At 47.0% G+C, this 20,215-nt stretch overlaps 1 protein-coding gene across 2 annotated transcripts in view; it reads left to right on the forward strand.

Annotated features, from left to right (window-relative positions):
* Positions 1–20,215, forward strand: part of LOC138292689 (cytochrome P450 2D15-like) — a 334,715-nt gene that overhangs the window by 83,880 nt on the left and 230,620 nt on the right. For both annotated transcript variants that reach the window (XM_069231409.1, XM_069231410.1), the window contains exon 2: positions 2,496–2,667. In XM_069231409.1, the coding sequence (XP_069087510.1) occupies positions 2,496–2,667 (172 nt within the window). The remainder of the gene's footprint in view (positions 1–2,495; positions 2,668–20,215) is intronic.

Raw genomic sequence — 20,215 nt, forward strand, 5'->3', positions numbered from 1 at the left:
CTCCTATTTGCAAATCTTATTGATTTGCAAAATACCCTTGGTGTTGGAAAGGCTGTTCTGGCTCATTAAAGGGGTTTAATACATACTTCAATGACATTCTGTGGTCGAAAACCCTATGATTCTTTTAATTTCAGGGTTTATAAATGTAAAATGACTTAGGGGGTGATTCTGACATTGACGGGCGGCGGAGGCCGCCCGCCAATGTTCCCCCGTCAAAATACCGCTCCGCGGTCACAAGACCGCTGAGGGTATTTTGAGATTTGCCCTGGGCTGGCGGGCGGCCGCCAAAAGGCCACCCGCCAGCCCAGGGCAAATCTACCTTCCCACGAGGACGCCGGCTCCGAATGGAGCCGGCGTAGTGGGAAGGTGCGACGGGTGCTGTTGCACCCGTCGCGTATTTCAGTGTCTGCAAAGCAGACACTGAAATACCTTGCGGGGCCCTCTTACGGGGGCCCCTGCAGTGCCCATGCCATTGGCATGGGCACTGCTGGGGCCCCCAGGGGCCCCGCGGCACCCCCTACCGCCATCCTGTTCCTGGCGGGAGACCCGCCAGGAACAGGATGGCGGTAGGGGGTGTCAGAATCCCCATGGCGGCGGAGCGAGCAGCGGAAAGTCGGCGGGGGACCGCCGACTTTCCGCTTCTGACCGCGGCTGAACCGCCGCGGTCAGAATGCTCGTGGGAGCACCGCCAGCCTGTTGGCGGTGCTCCCGTGGTCGGTGGCCCTGGCGGCCACCGGCCGCCAGGGTCAGAATGACCCCCTTAATTTGTCAGGTGCATCGTTCCCTAGGGAGATAGCTAACTCAACCCATTTGCATTTACATGGTTTAAAAGCAAAGCAGAACCTTTAAAAGTCACAACAAAAGTCTGGTGATAAGAACTCTTCTACTTAAAAGGGAAGAGAGTATATAGCTACAGTAAGAAAAAATAGTAATTTTTCAAAAATCCTACCAAGGAACAAGGATTTTCAGATTCTTTTTACTTGAGACCCTGAACCTGAGGCTTTACAGAAGCTAAAAGGTTCTGGTTGAAGTCAGTTACCTTGCTAAACACTGAGGGCCTGATTTATAGTTGGCAGAGAGGGTGACTCCGTCACAAACGTGACAGATATCCCGTACGCAATATTACAATTTCATTATAGCTTGTGGAACTTGTGATACTGCGTACAGGATATCCGCCGCCTTAGTGATGGAGTAATCCCTCCGCCAAACTGTAAATCAGGGCCTGAGTCTCTTCAGTGATATTGAAATCATTCAAATTGTTTTCTTTCAGGATTTCTCAGGTCAGATCTCCGATGAATGGCCGTGTCTACTTGAAGCAAATGTTCTTAAGGGTGTCTCAACAAAAAACACAGTCCCCACAGGACTACATCACCCTATTTGACTAAATGTAGTCCGCTTAAGGTGTCCAGCACACCCAGGTATCTGAACATCAAGGCCACCCTGTGCACTCCCACTTCCTTTCTTCAATTTTTTAAGGAGTTGAGGTGATACCTATTTTCTCAATATGCTAAGTTACAACGTTCACGTGCCTCTTTATGGACTTTGCAGAATGCACCAGCACTCCTGGGGTGTTGTCCATGTCTTGTAAAGCTTTTGTAAGTCAATGAAGGGATATTATCATCGACATATGTAGCATTGATTTTTATTGGAAATGAATGGCCCTTTGGGACACGTTGCCTGTCACAACGAACATGGATTTTCATTTAATGTCTGGTGAAGGCGCCCACTTTGCATTCCACTGCTTTTGCCCGAGCATACAAGCTCCATTTGAGTTAACAACTTACTGTTACTAAAGTATATGTAAAACCTGTGCTTGTATCTAATGGTGAGGATGCCTTTCTCCCTTGTCTATTCTCCTTTCAGGACCTCATTCAGTTTCTATATCCGATCTCTACACATGCCATAATGTGTGTGTCTCTCGCTTTCTTTGTTTGATCCACAGATCACAAGTGATCACTGAAAGTGCTTATTTAAGACCCGTTCCTGCTATAGTTTTGTGCACAGAGGTGTCTTAAAGCTGGAACAGTGGCAGTTTAGTACATTAGACAGTGGTAAATGTGTGTTGTCCCTGGAACTCAAAATGAATGTGATGCTTTTGCTGGAAATGTAGCAGTATTTTTTGAAAATGCTCAGTAATTGCACAGCATAACAGAAAACAACACAGTAACAAAACACAAAGCAAAATAACACAACAAAATCATAGTGACGAAACAAACACAACGCAAATACAACCACACAATAACACAGCAATAACGCAGCACAAAACACAATAGTAAAATAAATCACATCACCACCACCACAAAACTCAGCACAACAAATATGCACAAGTATCTTCGTCGCACACTCCCACCTCTACAAATCTGCTTTCAAAATATGGTGGTAAAAGGCGTTTGCACCGCGCACTGCCTCAGTTAACATTCAGGAAATCCAGTAGCATCATTCTATTATCTGGCCGTAATGTCCTCCATTACATTTCTTCTCTTTCTTCTCTGCAGCTGAGGAAAAAGTATGGCGATGTCTTCAGTATGCAGTTCTGCTGGCAAAACGTGGTGATCATTAATGGGCTGGAGGCAGTGAAGGACGGGCTCATTACCAAATCCGACGACACTTCCGACCGTCCGCATAATTTATTCAACAAGAAGTTTGGCTTCAAGGAGGACAGTGCAGGTGCGTGTCCGCACTCCACAGCTGTAGGAAATTGTGAAATTGTCTAATGTCTTCAGTAGTAATTTTGCCATTAACATAACTACCATCATTTATCAGCTCGCTAAACTTGGTGGGATCGATCAAAAAAAACACAATTGGTCTAAGGAATTACTTATGCAAACATTTTCGTGTAAGAAAAACAACCATAGGCCTGGAGTATATGCTCCAGAGTTGAATTGAGCTGGAGATTTGTGCAATGTGATAAACCGACACATTTGTAGATCTATTCATAAGTTTCTTTCTTAATCATTTACAACATAGAAAAGGTCAGAAATTTGCATAAACCCAGGGTGCGAAGTAGGGAAATCCAGAAGAAAATTTACCTTGAAGGAAAAAAAATGTTACTTGCCACAGAAGCCTAGACCACATACGATTGTCACTGGAAGTAATGCACATTTCGCTCAGCTTCTTAAAGGAGATTAGGATTTAAGTCCTTAGTGCATGCATTCCATTATTAGTTTTAGCAATTGCTAGTGCTCATCTTGCTGTGTCCAAAATGTAGGTGCCTTAGCAAAATCACCAAAAACTGTCAGAGTCAGCATTACACACCAAACTCTGTTATAACATGACCGACTGGAGCACCCGTCTATTGCCAGAATCAAAGCCCAGTTCTATCTCAATCTCAAAACACTTGACTGGAATAATAGGATTGAATTTGTAACACTAAGCGCATTTTTACAAGGAACTGGCCTATCTGCTCCGATGCGCGTTTCCTTTCGTCACCCTGCGCCCCCCTAGCAACACCATTGTAGTGCTGTATTTACAATACCATGGCCCACGTTAGGACAATAGCATCGACATTTTTGACACTATTGTGGTGCTTGGCTGACTAGTCCAGCAAAGCACAGCGAGGCCCATAGGATAATGCACTAGCATCACTTTCACACTTGCACTGAGCATGCCTTAAAAAATGATACTAGAATGGCACAGTGAAATCTTATAAATTTCACTGCACCATTTATTTGGGCCTCCCTGTGGAAAACGACCCCCCCCAACTCGCATACATTATACCTGGCACAGGTATAATGTGGTGCAAGGAGTTACAAAGTGGTGCCCCCTTGTAAATATGATGCAGGGTGGGAGACAAGAGCCCAAGTCAGTGGGCATCAAGACAAGCCCAGCATCTGTTGTAAGGGTCCCTGGGTCTGTTACAGGGTTTCCCTTCAGTCTGAGGCACAGCTGTGAAACCACTAAAGGCACTATATACTGGTCCACATCTTCTCTCCCTTCTAGCCCAATTTGTGCTACTCAGAGTCTAAATTCCTGGTAGATGAGTGCTCTGTGATGCTTGCTCAGGGAGCACTAGATGCCCCATGGCCAGCACAAGCCTCTACAACACTTGGGAGTTCCCTGGCAAGCACTACTCAACTTCTCTGGCAGGATACAGTCAGCACTTCTTGAACAGCAGCGTGCCCTGCCACAGCCCACCGGTAACCCAATGGGAGGGCACTTCCATCACATGAAATGCTATTTCATGCCCTTGAAACAGTGCCTGTGGGAGCTGTTTAAGCATCCTATAAACATTGCTATCAACTCCATCAAAAAAGCGGTCTGAGAAGCCAAGCCATAGCAGTGATTCCAGAGACCCTTGTAGAGCAACCCTGAGCATCATCTCCTCTTTGCATGTTGCCGGTACTGCCTAGACCCTTCTGTTTATGCAACAGCCCATGCCTAAAGAATTTAATATACTCCTTATCAATGGCCTTGCAGTAAGTACTCTTGGACTATTATATTTTGCTTACCTCATGTGTACACTGTCCTGTCTACAATTGTCAGGCTCTGTCCTGGCAAGATATATGTCTGCTCTTTACCTTTAGAAATATAAAAACAAGCATTTTCATTGCAACGGGTCTCACATTTGTTCGAGTTAGAGCTATTATCTTTGTAAACTCCTAACCGGACTTTTCTTGCCAGATAAATTGAAAGAAAAAAACGAGCGTGCTATGTAAAACCCAGCGCAATCGCACTGAAATTGAAAAACAAAAAACCAAGGGCAATCGCGCTATGTAAAACCTAGCTCAATCATGCTACGTAGAAAATAAAACGATAAAGTAGTGCAGAAACCAGGCTGAAAAAATGGAGCCTTGTTTGTTTTCAGTAGTTGTCCGGTGCGCTTGAGGAGGGCTAAACACCGGAAAAGGAATGATGTATGGATGCCTTTCACTAATGAAATCAAGCAGATTTTTAAAGGCAAGTCCACAAACCAATGAAAGTGACAGGCAAGACATGGGTGTGGTTGAAAGCCCAAAGAGACATTACAACGCTTGACCCTAATGACTTTTCCAGAAAACACCACGATGTAGCAACACTTCTCAGAGCATGTGAAGCAATCCAGAATGTGTTAAGTTTCAGGGCTGTAAAATGTTTCTGAGCCACTTACCCAGGTGGAAACCAATATGAAACACTTGTGCCTTTAGCCTTTTGAGGGAAAACAACTCCCAACTATATCTGCAGTCTCACCTATTTTTTTTAATTGCCTGATGTCACACTTCTTATTATGACTGATTTGGTTTTATTGCAAATGGAAAACAGTTGCTCCAACCCATGCCCAGTAATACAAACTATTCAAAATGTATCATTAAAAAACATATGAATGGGACACTTAAGCTACACCAACGTGGCCTAATGGAGGTTTTGAGTTTCGCAGGCGTGGATTGGCCACTGTGCTCATTTCCATTAGTGTGTTGGATTGTGCAAATTTAGAGCACAATGTCACCAGTTGCTGGGAAAGAGTATAAGAAATGTAGGTGGCACAAGGCATGAAGCCTGCTCACGTGAAATGAAGGATAGTAAGCAACACTAAGTAATGCACACAGTACTTCAGTGTGCAATTGAAACTAGCCTTTTTCTCCTGGGAAGAGAAACACATTTCAAGAAGCTTCTCACATGTTTTGACCCTGTGTGCATTGTGATTCTTTATCTTAATGTGTTTCTATTTAGCACGTGCTACCTGACAATGCTTCTCTCCAGTTGACTGAGCTATATCTGACTTGTTTGAAACTTGTTTTCTTCCATTCAGTGTGCTTTGATTTTGGTGGTCTTGCGCATGACGTGGAGCCATTTCCCCGGATGCTCATGCATTGTTTTCCTTATACTTAATTTCAGATCTGATGTGGGCGACTAACACCACAAATGCCACCATAGCGGCCTAGTGAACATCTAAGTCCTTAAGGGCATATTTATCAAGGTTTTGTATTGTCCTTTGGGACAGTTTGCAGAATCTTCATGAAACTTTCCCAAAAAAAAAAAGTTCATCCACCTCAGTTCCTTCCTGGAAAGTTACAGGGTGATCCAAGCGAAGGCCAAGAAAAAAGGGAGGGGTCCCAAAATGTAAAATCCCCATGCATTTTCCCTAGACTTGTTTAAAACAGATTATAGCAAAAACTGCTGAACAGAATTACACCAAATTCTGCAGGAAGCTAGATTGTGCTTTTTGTGATTTGGGGTAAATCCATTCAGTAGTTATCAAGCAATTAGGGTAAAAAAATAATTGTATATTTGGCTGTTGGGCTCGTGAGAGTCTCTGAGAATCCATTGGAGTGCCAATTTAAAAATAGAGGGATTGATTGGTTCACGGATCTTCTTTTCCCTTGCGCCATCTTGCTCCCTCAGGAGTCAGGCTCCCTTAAGAACAAGTGCTCTGATTGGCTCCCAGCAACATGAGAAAAATGTTGCTAGCAGCCATTACAGTACTCAGGAACTTAGCCCCCTGTCTGAAGTTGTAAAAAATAAAGATCTATGGGAGGAGGGTAGGGATATCATGACCCCCTAGGCCCCATGGGGGAAGAACAAAAAAAACAGCAAAAAAAGCAACAATCCACAAGACTATTCAGGATCAAAAATAATAAAACCCAAAGTGGTGGCCAGGCTATTTAATATATGCCCCAGGGAGCCTACCCCGAGGCCAAAAACAATTGTTATGGAGAGAAGACATGCAACCCCCCTCCCTGAGCCTCAAAATGCCCCTGGGAGCACATCCCTGTGACTAATTCCTTTAAGGGAGGAGGGCAACATGGCCCCCCACTCTGAACCATTACTGGCCTCCAAGAGTCCAGCTCCGGCTGGGGCTGACTCAGCAGCTATGTATTGGGATGACCACCCCCTGGGAGATGGCAGTTTCCCACCCTGCAGCAGCGCAGGCAGGAAAACCTGTGTTTGCTCTCACTTGGAGGGAGCATGTTTAAATCTCCCCCCAAGCAGGAGGATTCACCAAGGGCCAGATTTACTAAAAAGTGGCGCAGACCGTGCTGTGCTGAAATTTGCTGCACAGCACTGCGTCACGTTAGAAAAGCAGGGATGCACTGTATTTTCTAAATACGACTCTAAATTTAGCTGCCAACGCAAGCACCCTTGCACCATAGTGCAAGGGTGTCTGCATTGAGGGGATTGATTGTTAATGTGCAGAAAGATGTCCCGTCCTGCACATAAACAATCTACAATTGCAGTTTGGCACTTCTAGGTGTTCTGCAGGATGCAGCACACATAGAAGTAGCAAATCGTCATTTTTGAATAATTATGTGCAGGAAGGGACACCTTCCTGCACATAAACATTCATTTATGGCCTTTTGTTCTTTCTATATGTGCTGCAGAATGCAGCACACATAGAAAAAGCAAAAACGAGGAGGTATAAAAGTATTCCTCCTCATTGTACCCTACTAACACCACCTCTGGGTGGCCTTAGTTTTTGGTGCTACCACAGATTTACGCCTTCTTGTAAACCTGGGGCAGCGTCAAAAGCAATGGGTGTTGCGGTGGAATGCCCATAGCAACATCCATTGCATGCCCCTCTGATGCATAAAATTGCATCGGAGGGGTCTATATTTACAAGGTGGAGTTAAGCCACAAAAAGTGGCTTAGCGCCTTCTTGTAAATGTGGCGCACTGCACAGCACCACCAGAGCGGCACAAAAAGTGACGCTTCAGTGGTGCTAGGGCCTTGTAAATCTGTCCCCATGCTGCTCACAGCTGGCGGGAGCTTGAAAAATGCTCCCTCCCACTGGGAATGGACTTTAGATTTGTTCCCCTGCCCGTGCTTCCGTCCTCAGGGAGCAATTCTGGGGATGAAGGGAGCCGGCTGGAGCCTTGGGGGCCTTGGGCCTCTTCCTGCAGGCCCCAACAAGGATCTGGTGGGTGACCTTGGTGGGCCCCAGGACATCCACCTTTTGTTGAGTTGAACCCTGGGGAATGAGGTCTGAAATCTGCCTGGGGAGGGTAGCTGTGTGCCCCCTCTGCCGGACCCGGGGGATGTGCTCCCCCATGGTACAAATTGGCCCCTGGATGGGGGGCCACATTCCCCTTCACTATACTGCCAGGCCCTAGGGATGGGGTCCCTGGGTCCGAAATTGGCCAGTTGAGGGGAGACGTATGCCCTCCTCCCACTTCAAAATGGTGCCAGGCCCCAGGGGATGTAGCCCCCGGGCCAAAATCAGCCTGGGGAGGGGTTCCTGCCCCCTCTTCAAAATGGTGCCAAAATCGCACGGGGAGGGAAGCCACATGCTCCCCTGCCCCCAAACAAGCACACCAGGCCCCTAGGGATGGGGATAAAAGAGTGGCCCTGGGGCCCCCAGTGCTTAACAAGGCTTGGGGTTGGGGGGCACACCGTCCTCCTACCCTTTATTTAAATAGGTGGCCCGAGAGATAGGGTCCCTGTGGCTATTAACTGTTTGAGGAGGGTGCTGCGCAGCCCCTCTCTCCTTTAAATAAAAAAAATGCCCTGGGGGGATGGGGTCCCCAGGGACAGGCACTATGGCAACCCCTAACTGCTCACAAAGCTACATTTACGTATGGTAATTTATTATTATTTTACATTTTAAAAAAACCTAGAAATTCTGTGAAAAAAAATAAAGCAGAAAGTAATGTTACAGTTAGGTGAATTTATCAGTGTCAACATTAGATTTTTGAACTAAAAAGTCACAGAAATGCACAAGCTATAGTTAGCAGCACTAACTTGTGCCCCACCATGCCTGATCCCATAGAACATGTCATAAGTGATGGCATATTTGCGGTCATAAGCAGTGCATGGTGGGGGCACAAGTTATAGTTAGCACTGCTAACTATTACAGGTGAATTTCTGTGTTTTTTCAGTTGAAAACGTTACTGTTGGCACTGACAAATTCACCTAGCTATAACATTACTTAGTTTGTTTTTTTCGGTGAAGTTCTATGCTTCTTTTTTTAAAACAAGATCTTTTTATCACACCTAACTATAATGTTACTTCCACCTTTGTTTTTTTTACAGTGACTAGATAGATAGATAGATAGATAGATAGATAGATAGATAGATAGATAGATAGATAGATAGATAGATAGATAGATAACGCAGTGGCGGGGTCGCCACTGGGTAGTTATAGTTAGGATAGCTTCTCCATGAAAAAAGTGTTTTTTGTGTTGCTAATAACTTTGGCACAATTTGATGAATCTCCACAAAACTTGCTAAAAAGGTGCTACTTTTTGACTAGTTTGCAGATAGAAAGTTTAAGGATGGTTGTTGGAAATGGCCATTTCTCCAGGGCTATTCCAAACATTTTACCTTTCCTCCTTTTATATTTCTGACCCTCTTTTTGTTGGCTTTAGGACTTTGGGCACTTTACCGCTGCTAACCACTAAAACTTGTTATAATCAGCTTACGCCTGTTTGGCTTATTTAGTTTACGTGTAAATCCCTTTTAAAGTGGTATACCATATACCCAGGGCCTGTAAATTAAATGCTACTAGTGGGCCTGCAGCGCAGATTACCTCACCCGCAGAAGTAGCCTTTTAAACCTGTATGTGCAGTTTACTGCCACATTGACGTGGCAAGTCAAACTACTTGCCAGGGCCTAAACTTCCTTTTTACTAACCCAAACTCACCCCTAAGGTTGGCCCTAGATAGCTCTATGGGGAGGGTGTGTGTATGTAAAAGGTAAGACATATATATTTTGTGTGTTACATGTCTTAGTAGTGACAAACAGTCTATTTTGTTTTTCATTACTGTGCGTCCTGCTCCTCCCCCAGGTTTGCATTGTTATTTCCCTTATATATGTCTAAGTAGTAATTTCCGATCTGTAAGGAGTAGCGTGGGCATGTTCGGTATGTTTGGAATGGTAGTGAGAAATCCTGCTTATTGGTGTAGGTGGATTTTACATTACTATTTTGGAAATGCTACTTTTAGAAAGTGGGCATTTCTCTGTGCTTATAACTCTGGTGTTTTGCAGCCAGACTTTGGTCCACGTTTGGGGCAGAGTGACAGCTACACTTTTTGCATACTCTCCAGACAACCACCAGTCTGGGTGTTAGGTGTGTCAGAGTTACATCTGCATTCATCTACATACTGATGGCCTTCCTGGGCTGGGAGAGGCAGAGGGCGTTCACACTTTAAGCTGTATAGGCTGTGTCCTGCCCTTACATAAATGGCTCTTTTGCCCCCTACTAATGTCTGGAGACAGAGTAGGGGAGGAAGGAAACTCCTGGAACTGGTCAGACCTTGCTGGAAACTTCTTCCACTTTCTAGAGGCAGGGCACCAGGGTATAAGTACTGGGCTCTGACCCCATGATTTTTAGAGCACTTTTGGGAAATTGGACTGAACCTCTGCCACAACGACTACTGGACTGCAAAGGGACTCATCTGGACTGCTCCTCTGCTGCTGCTCTGCTACCTGCTGCTGCTGAGTGGCATAAAGGACTCCCTGGATTGCTTTTCTGATTGTGGCCCTTCTGCCAACCTGCTCCCTGACTCTGGACTACCGAGGCACTGCTGGACTGCCAGGAGGAACCACCCTTAATGGCCCTTATGGTGCTGGCCTCCCCGCCCACAGCTTCCTGTCTTGGGTTCCCTTCAGTGCTCTCCCATGGGCCATCGTGGATTTGCTGTTGTTCATTTGCTGCCTCTGGTCCTGCAACTATAGTGCTTGGAGAGCGCTGCATTTTTTTACTTTACTTGAGCACGGGACAACAAGAACCAAAACTAGCACTGGTGCTGAGCACGTCATTTTTGTCCTTCTGGAGATCAACTGCTGGTTTCTTCAGCTGTGTGCTGGTTGGGATCTTCACCGCCTTAGAAGGGAGACCAGGTGCTGGGATCCGATCCTAGGTCAGCGTTGTCCCCCCTGTAGATCCATGCTGCCAAAGAGATTCTAGCCGAGGGAAAATGAGTCATCTTTCAGCACAGCCGTCCCCAGCATGTTGCCAGGCAACCAGGAGCGACCTGGTTATGCAAGACACATCCACCCTTCCCCGCCTCCAGGATGTCAGCAGAAGGAGATGCCACAGGTCCTGAATGCGAGGCCGCCAACCCGACTGTGGCAGCCTGACCCAGCTGACAAGGAGTGCTGAGGGTGAGTCAGGCCCCAGGGGAGTGTGACCGCCGACTTGCGCTTCCAGCTAATGGCTGCACTTGGGCAAGTAGCTGTTCAGTGTGTTGCAGGCAGCTGACTTGTATTAACTTATACGCAGGAGAGGTCTTCCTGTGAAAACCTACAGGTTAAATGCATTCCCTCTCCCCTGCACACAGACACCTACCTCAGCAGGGCCCGAGGACATCTGCAGAAAAACCGAGAAGTGTTTGGGCGTCCCATGGGAGAGGCGTGGGGTTGCCTTCTAAAGAGCATAGTCATTACAGGTACTATCGTAAATAAAAGCACAGGTGCTCCTGCTCCCCATGATCTCTCATAGGGGACTCTCACCACGAGTGCTGCACAATGTTTAGGGCTACCTGGAGATCGGCAGCATCTACACTAAATGTCTCAGCACACTATTGCCAGAGAGTTGCTCCAAGGTGTAGTGAGTGCGCAGAATTCCCTGGTCCCTACATTTGAGTGATACATGCAGTTTGTCAAAAGAAACCTCTGATTATAGTATATCATCTAATATGAGTGCAGGAATGCCACACACTATGGTCTGGTGGGGATTCTTTCATTATCCATGCATTTTACTGGGATTGGTAGTGATTCATGTGTTTTCCTGTAGTATTTATGCCCTACTGTTTTAACCTATGTAGTTTTGCCATGCATTGTCAGGATAACAACTCTATCATGATAATTGCATAATGTGCACAGTCTGTGTGGTGCATGGTTATTCATTGGTAATCTGCTGTGTTTCAATCCCCAATGTTGTGATATGTGACAATTTCCTTCCTGCTAGCCGGATAATCAGTACTAACTCCGGATGTGTATAGGGCACACAGTATTTATGAATAATGTCATTTGTGGTTGATGATTATGCACAAGATACAATACCTATCTATACATTTTTATAAAACCTTGTGTGGAGCCTCTTTTGTGGTGCATTTATTGTGTCACTGGTGTGAGTGTGTTGCGCAAACGCTTCATACATGACCTCTGAAGATAAGCCTAACTGCTCTGCGCCAAGCTACCGGGTGGTGAGCACAGGTTATTTTTCATGTGTAACTGACTTGTCCTGACTAGAGTGGTGGGTTCTGCCTGGCCGAGGTGTATACCCTAGCCAACCAGAAACCCCATTTCTAACAGTAATCCATCAATTGAGGTGGTCAAGAAAAATGGGGGCCAGGGGGGAATCCCAAAATGCAAAATCACCATGCATTTTCCATAGACTTTTTTTAAGACGGGCTTCCGCAAATACTGCTGAACGGAACTACACCAATCTTGATCTGCGGATTGATCTTTGTGTGATTTGGTGTAAGCATGTTCAATCATTTTTGAGAAATTAAGGGTAAAAATAGTTGTATATCTGGACGGTAGAGTCCACAAGAGGCTTGAGAGAATCTCACAGGAGCACCTATCTAAAAACTGAGCATTCTGATTGGCCCAGGGAGATTTATTTCCTTTGGGCCATCTTGCTCCCATGGGAGTCAGACTACTGCAGGGGCAAGCCCTCTAACTGACTGACCCTGACCCCCTGGGGCCCATGATGGAGACCCAGAGGCATCCCCCACCGGGGCCAAAAACAAAAGAAAATCAGCAACATAATGCTGCAATCCTGCCGGACTTCAGTGTGATCGAAAAAAATAAAAAAATCCAAAGTGGGGGCTAGTCCACATTCATTAATTATAAGCCAGGGGACCCACCCATGGGCCATATTCAGTAAGGTGGAGGGGGCCCCATGGTCCCCTTCTCCAAGCCACTAAGGGCCCGGGAGCCCCCCCAGGTGAAATTTGCAAATAAGGGGATGGAGGTCGCGTGGCCCTACCCCCCAAGGCCCCAGGACCCCATTCTCTTGGGGCCAAAATTACTTAAAATCGGGAAGGGGACCGCACCCTCCCCCTCTCTGAGCCATTAAAGTCCCTGTAGGGCCTACCCCATGTGCCAAATTTTGGAAATTAGGGGAAGAGGGCCATGCAGCCGCACTCCCCAAGCCTCTAAAGGTCCTGTGGAGCCCACTCCCACGGTTGAAATTACTTATAATAGGGAGGGGGACAGTGTGACCTATCTCCCCAAGCCTTTAAAGGTCCTGGGGAGCCCACCACAGGGTCTGAAATTTGCAAATAAGGGGAGGGGGCACACAGACCTACTCCCAGAGCCTTTAAACACCTGGGCCGAAATTACTTAAAATGGATTGGGGCTGGCTCACTAGCTATGTCCAGCGGAGCCCTGTGTTTGCTCCTGCTTGATGTCCTGCGTGATGTCATCAATGATGTCACATGAGATGTCATCAGTGCTGTCATAAATGATGTCATTGAACATGCAATGGGTGATGGACTATGTGAGGTCATAAGCAGTGCATGGAGGAGGCGCAAGTTATAGTTCACTCTACTACTTATAGCTGGTGAATTTCTGTGTTTTGTTTAGTTCCAAACGTCAATGTTGTCACCAACCTTAACTATAACGTTACTTTAACATTTGTTTGTTTCAGTGACTTTCTAAGGGTTTCCTTTTAAAAACAGATCTTTTTATCACACCTAAATATAACTTTTCTCTAACCTTTGTTTTTTTCTGTGAATATATATAAATATGTATATATGGAAAATGGTTACAAGGGAACATAATACTTGTAGAAGGTGGTCAGGGTGAGCCATATGGATATGCTTATTAGAGGGAAGGCATGGCAGGAAATTGAATGAATACTATCTATTCTGAGGACATGTGACTAAGCACTGAATGGACACATGGAAGCAGAGTAGTTTGATACCACAGTAGCATGGCTTTGTAATATGGAGTAGCATGGCTGATGGATGGCCCTTAGCTGGAAAGTAAGAAGAAAAGCCTAAGGAGCAAAGTTTATTTAATCGACTTTTGGACAGCTGTACAACCAGTCACTCCATAGTGAATGCATAAATGATGCAGTGCCTCACACGAGTGAGGAGAACAGGAGCTGATTCTATGTTAAACCTTGAGTTGTAAGAATAGACAAATTTGCAGATGAAAGACTACACAGAGAAGTAGCAAAAGATAGCTATGAAAGCAAGAAGAAAATGAACAAGAGCACATCAATAACCCACAAGGAGGGCAGAATGAATGTTCTTCTTACCTCATTGTCCTTGATAAAAACAATTTCTCTGGGCTAAAACTAGAAAAATGTTAATTTTAATATATGACAATGAGATGGCATGATATCCAGATTCAAAGCCCACTAAGTATTAATTTAGCAATGCAGCCTTGCTTACTTCATTCAGGAAGAAATTCCTGAGGGACCAGCCTGCAAAGGAAAAGTATGAAAGATATTCCAAGAAAGGGGGTGTGGTCAACCACTGAAATTGTCAGACACATAAAGTGGGAGTTTCTGGGCTCGAGACCAATTTCCCCATTTATGAGGATAAATACATCTGCCATGGAGTGCCTTGACTGACTCCCACAGGCGGAATAGATTGCAGCCATTGACCCCCCCTGGATTGCCAACTGAGGGGGATACCAATGCAGCTGGGCCTACCTGCACACTGCCTGGGCTTGAGATCAGCGGCCTAGCATCAGCGGGGAAGTCCTGCATGACCGAAGTATTTCACAACTGGCCGAGTGCCAGCACCTGCTCCAGAAACAGTGCTAATGATGGGGAGCCCTGCACCTGCTGTTGAGTGGGCCCCCGATGCGGGACCATCTGATGACAAATGGTGGCCACAACTTCGGGACTGGCCCGGGAGTGAGTATAAACCCTGAACTCTGCTGAGGCTTTGTGCTCCTACCTGCAAAAGAGTGAGAAGCAGACTGAGAGAGGCAGTCCCTGCTTAGACCAAGGCAGCCTGGTAGCACCAATGTGACGAGCAGCGGACAGCACCTTACTTGCGCTGACGCTGTGAGTACTAGCAGCCAATGCAGAAGACGTGGAGCAGTGGCAATAAGAGTAGGGAGGCCCCTTGAACCGGGGAGGAGAAAGGGCATTTCTGACTTGTTCACAGTAGAGAGAGCGCACGGGCTTCCTGCAAAGAGACCACCCCCAGGGCACCACTGCGACCAGTCATAGCCCGTATCCTGAGCTACAGAGATTGAGATGGCCTCCTCTGCAGTGTGGGAGAAACAGCTCTTATTCTGATGGATAAGGCCAGAATATCACTGATTCCAGACTATACACTCGCTGCCCAACATCACAGGGCCTCCTTCCAGGCAGTGAAGAGACAGCTATGCATAGTGGGCCTCTCCTTTGCCCTGATGTTCCCAGCTAGACTTAAAGTGATCCATGAAGAAAGGAATATTTTTTTTGATTCTCCCGAGGCAGTGTGGCATTGGCTAGAGCAGCACTTTCTTAAATCTCGTAGACCTGGAACTTCATAATCCCTACCCCCACAAGACACTGTGTCCTCCCCAGAAGAGATGGCGAGGAGCTGTCCATCAAATGTAGATGAGTGCGGCTACCTCACCACAGCAGGTTCTGTTCTCCTCAATTATCCGAAAGACAGCTAATAAACTACTGGGATAAAATCTTTGTAAGTACCTCAGCCATTGGGGTTACCTTATCCCATGGGGTGAATGGCAGACTTCACCTTCTCAGAAGACTATCGGGCATGGCACCTTGATCAATCAATCAATCAGGGATTTGTAAAGTGCACTACTCACCTGTGAGGGTCTCAAGGGGCTGAGAAAGGGAGGCGGAGAAGGTGGTGGGGTGCTGCTACTGCCCGAACAGCCAGGTCTTGAGAAGTTTCCTGAAGGTAAGGAGGTCTTTGGTCTGGCGCAGGTGGGTGGGAAGAGTGTTCCACGTTTTGGCGGCGAGTTGTGATAATGATCTACCGCCGGTTGTAGTTCTGCTCACGCGTGGGACGGTTACGAGGGCGAGGTTGGCGGAGCCGAGATGCCGGGTCGGGGTGTAGAAGGAGAGTCGTCTGTTGAGGTATTCTGGTCTAGTGTTGTGCAGTGCTTTGTGAGCATGGGTGAGGAGTTTGAACGTGATCCTCTTGTTGACTGGGAGCCAGTGCAGATTTTTCAGGTGGTCTGTGATGTGGCAGGGGATGTCTAGGATGAGGCATGCAAAGGCGTCCTGGACGCGTTGCAGCCTCTTCTGGAGTTTGGCCGTGGTTCCTGCGTAGAGGGCATTACCGTAGTCCAGTTTGCTGCTTACGAGGGCTTGGGTGACTGTTCTTCTGGTTTCGGTGGGTATCCATTTGTAGATCTTTCAAAGCATGCAGAGGGTGTTAAAGCAGGAGGAGATGGCGTTGACTTGCTGGGTCATGGATAGTGAGGGGTCCAGGATGAATCATAGGTTGCGTGCGTGGTCAGTGGGAAGCGGAGCGGTTCTGAGAGTGGCAGTCCACCAGGAATCATCCCATGCGGAGGGGGTGGAGCCGAAGATGAGGACTTCCGTCTTGTCTGAATTGAGTTTGAGGCAGCTGCTCTTCATCCATTCAGTGATGGCCTTCATTCCTTCGTGGAGGTAGGTCTTGGCAGAGCCCTTGGTGAGGGAGAGGATCAGCTGGGTGTCGTCAGCGTATCAGATGATGTTGAGGTTGTGGGATCAGGCGATGTTAGCGAGCGGGGCCATATAGACGTTGAAGAGGGTCGGGCTGAGGGACGAACCCTGGGGTACGCCGCAGATGATTTTAGTGGCCTCCGAGCGGAATGGGGGAGGCGAACTCTGGGTTCTGCCGGTGAGAAATGAGGTGACCCAGTCCAAGGCTCTGTCGTGAATTCCAGCATTGCTGAGGCGTGAGCGTAGGGTGTGGTGGCAGACGGTGTCGAACGCGGCGAGAGGTCCAGGACGATGAGGGCCGAGCTTTCGCCGCTTTCGGTGCTGTGGTTGCTGCGGAATCCGGATTGGGAAGGGTCCAACGGTGCGGTTCTCCTCTAGGAAGTGGGTTAGTTGTCTGTTGACGGCCTTCTCGATGACTTTTGCCGGGAAGGGGATCAGGGAGATAGGCTGGAAGTTCTTGAGGTCCTTTGGGTCCGCCTTGGTTTTTTTGAGGAGAACGATGATCTCGGCTTGTTTCCAGCTCTCTGGGATGATATCCAAAAGGGCGGGGTGCGTGGCCACCCTAAACGAGGAGAAATGCTTGCACAAGTAATTTGTCACCATATCCATAGAGATGCTGATGTAACGGCCTCTAGAACTGGTTACCATCTTCTGTGTGTCCCCCCTCTTATAGTGATATATTCAGCTTCAATTGGATGGCAAGTCCCGAGCCTAGTTGGACATCAGCTCCTAAAGAACCCACCCATTTTATCCTAGAAATGTTTGCAGACTTAATGCCATGCACCCCACAGGCGATTGCATAAATGGTTATGTTGTTTGCATGTTTTTTTCACAGGTTTTGTAAAACTAGTGCCAAGCGATGAACCTTAAATTGGGGGTTAATAATGTTTATGGTTCTGTGACGTCGACCCAAATAGTGTATGATTATCATGCCACTAATTGTCTGCTCATGTATGATTTCGCTCCCACATGGAAAGTGGAAATGTCTGTTACAACACACTATTGCATAATTACCTGGAATGTATGAGGTATGGGATCCATACACAAAGATACAGGATACTTGCCCAGCTACACCGCTGGCAATCACAAATACAATGCTTACATGAGACCCATCTCACTACCCCTGAAGGCCTGAAATTGTTGGAGAAATGGAGAGGTCAAATATTCCATACTACATATTCTGCATTTGCATGAGGAGCGGCAATATGGATCCGCTCTTGGGTCTCATTTACAGTTCTAGACTCTAGGATTGATGTGCATGGATGATATACCCTTCTCCGAGGTAATCTAGATGGGATGCCTGTGGTGCTGGGGAGTAATTATGCCACAAACAGAGAGCAGAATATATTCCTAGCACACTTGGCTACGGTCCTTGTGGACTGGATGCACTGCCCGTGGATACTGGTTGGGGAGTTTAACCCAGTACTTGATGTGGACCTGGATCGGTCACACCCAGTTTATTGGGCACTGGCTCCAGTCAACAATCCAAGGTCCTCCACTACTGGGTGCATGAATGGACACTGTTGGATGCCTGGTGCAACCGTAATGAAGGCATGTGCAAATATTTATTCTTCTCTCCCTCACATGCACTACATGCGTGACTTGACCAAATCCTATGTACAACCTTGCTTCAAACTCACCTAAGGTATGCAACATACTTAAGGAAAACCCTATCAGACCATAATCCCTTGGAAGTGACACTGTCAAGGGGCTGTGTGCCGGTCCCTGTGCACACATGGTGTCTACACCTATGGCTCTTGGAGGATGGAGTATTCCGTGAAACCCTGGCTAATACGATACTTACTTTGTGGAAAACTATAATATGGTCTCCTCTCCATTAGTGGAATGGGAGGCATTCAAAGTGGTAGTACGAGGGACATCTATAAGGTCAATAGTGGGCACCTGCAAAACGGTCCTCCGTGAGCTTACCTACGTCCAAAATAGCTTGGGCTCTCTAGAGACAGCAGCAGTGGAAGATGCATCTCATACCTTAGAATTATAGGCAGCCAGAATTGAATATGCGGAACTTCTTGAGCACCTGCGCATCATTGATTATAGGGCTGAAGTGCAGAAATCACATACTGAGGCAGATAAATCCAGTACGCTATTGGCCTAGATGATTTGATCATCACCACCACCACCCACTCCTATCCTTAATATAATTTCTCTCAAGCAGACCCAGATCACTAATCAACTCGAGATAAATACAGCATTCTGTGATTTCTATGCGGACCTATACTCAGCTCCCCTCCCGGCTGGCCCTCCGGCAATTCACTCCTTCCTGCAAAGACTGACATTTCCTGAAATACAGGTCACAGACAAGGAGACTTTAGGAGCTCTAGTGAATCCTGGTGAAATACATTAGGAGTTAAAGAATTGGTCCTTAATAAAACCTCAGGTCATACAGCCTTCCTGTGGAGTTTTATGTTACCTTCACTAGTCAGCTAGTCCCATAATTGGAACAATTGTACAAGACCTTCTTGGAAGAAGGCATGTTGCCCCCTACCATCAGACAGGCATTGGTGACCTCTGTATTGAAACCCGGTATAGCCTGCTCAGATATGTCTTCCTATAGACCATTGTCGCTACTTAACACCAAGTACAAGATCCTAAGTAAGCTCCTGGTGCATAGGCTCCTCCCCCTGCTCCCTAAACTCATAAATATGGATCAGTGCAGCTTTGTCCCAAACCCCAGCATCTCCCTTAATACACGCCGGTCACATCACATCATGGAAGCCGCTCAACGTCATTAACCACTGGCCGGCTGTCTTTCCTTGGACCTCTGGCAAGCTTTTGACATGGGGTGGGACTATATGTTCGCTACTCTCAGGCGCTTTGAGATCTATCCTAATAACATGTGCTGGGTGAGATTGTTATATACCTCTCCCCCAGCAAGGGCGTAGACAGGTGTATACATTTCAGATTCATTCCCAATATTTGGTAGCACTTGACAGGGTTGCCTATTGTACCCATTACTATTTGTGTTAGCATTGGAACTATTAGTGCAGCTGGTTAGGCAGGAGGCACAGGACTGGAGGATACCTATAGGACTCACGACTCATGCAAGGAGAACAGCCTTAACAATGCGGGCAGTGCCATGCATGTTGTTTACCCACAAGCGCAACAACGCTTGCCTCAACAACAACTGTGCCTTAACCATGCATGAGCCAGAACCACGCATATGCATGCTTAAGGCATAGTGAGCGGTCTGGCTGTCCAGGCAGAACAGGAAGGAGCAGTGAAGGGTCTAGCTGGAAGGAACAGGAGAGGTAAGTGGGGCTGGTGCTGGTTCTGGTGGTTAGTTTTTAGGGGTGGGAGCCTGTTTTAGATCTCAGGGCGGGTGGGGGAGTCAGGGTAGTTTCAAGGGGAGGGCAATGTCTGTTTTGGGGTTCGGACGGGGGAGTCGGGGGAGTTTTAAGGACAGGGACCTGGTTGTGGGTCTGAGGGCAGGGGGGTCGGAGTAGTTTTTAGGACAGGGTGAGTCAGTTTTAAGGTTCAGGGCAGGGGGGGTCTGGGTAGTTTTAAGGGCAGTGACTGGGTTTTAGGCCTCAGGGCGAATAGTTTTTAGGACAGGCCGTGGTCAGTTTTAGGGTTCAGGGCAAGGGGGTCGGGTAGTTTTAAGGAAGGGATTGGGTTACTGGCTAGCTGAAAGGAACATTAGAGGTAAGTGGGGCTGGGTTTGGGGGGTAGTTTTCATGGGTAGGAGGCCTTTTTAGGGCTCAAG

The sequence above is a fragment of the Pleurodeles waltl genome, chromosome 4_2 (assembly GCF_031143425.1).
Source record: "Pleurodeles waltl isolate 20211129_DDA chromosome 4_2, aPleWal1.hap1.20221129, whole genome shotgun sequence".
Taxonomy (NCBI): Eukaryota; Metazoa; Chordata; class Amphibia; order Caudata; family Salamandridae; genus Pleurodeles; species Pleurodeles waltl.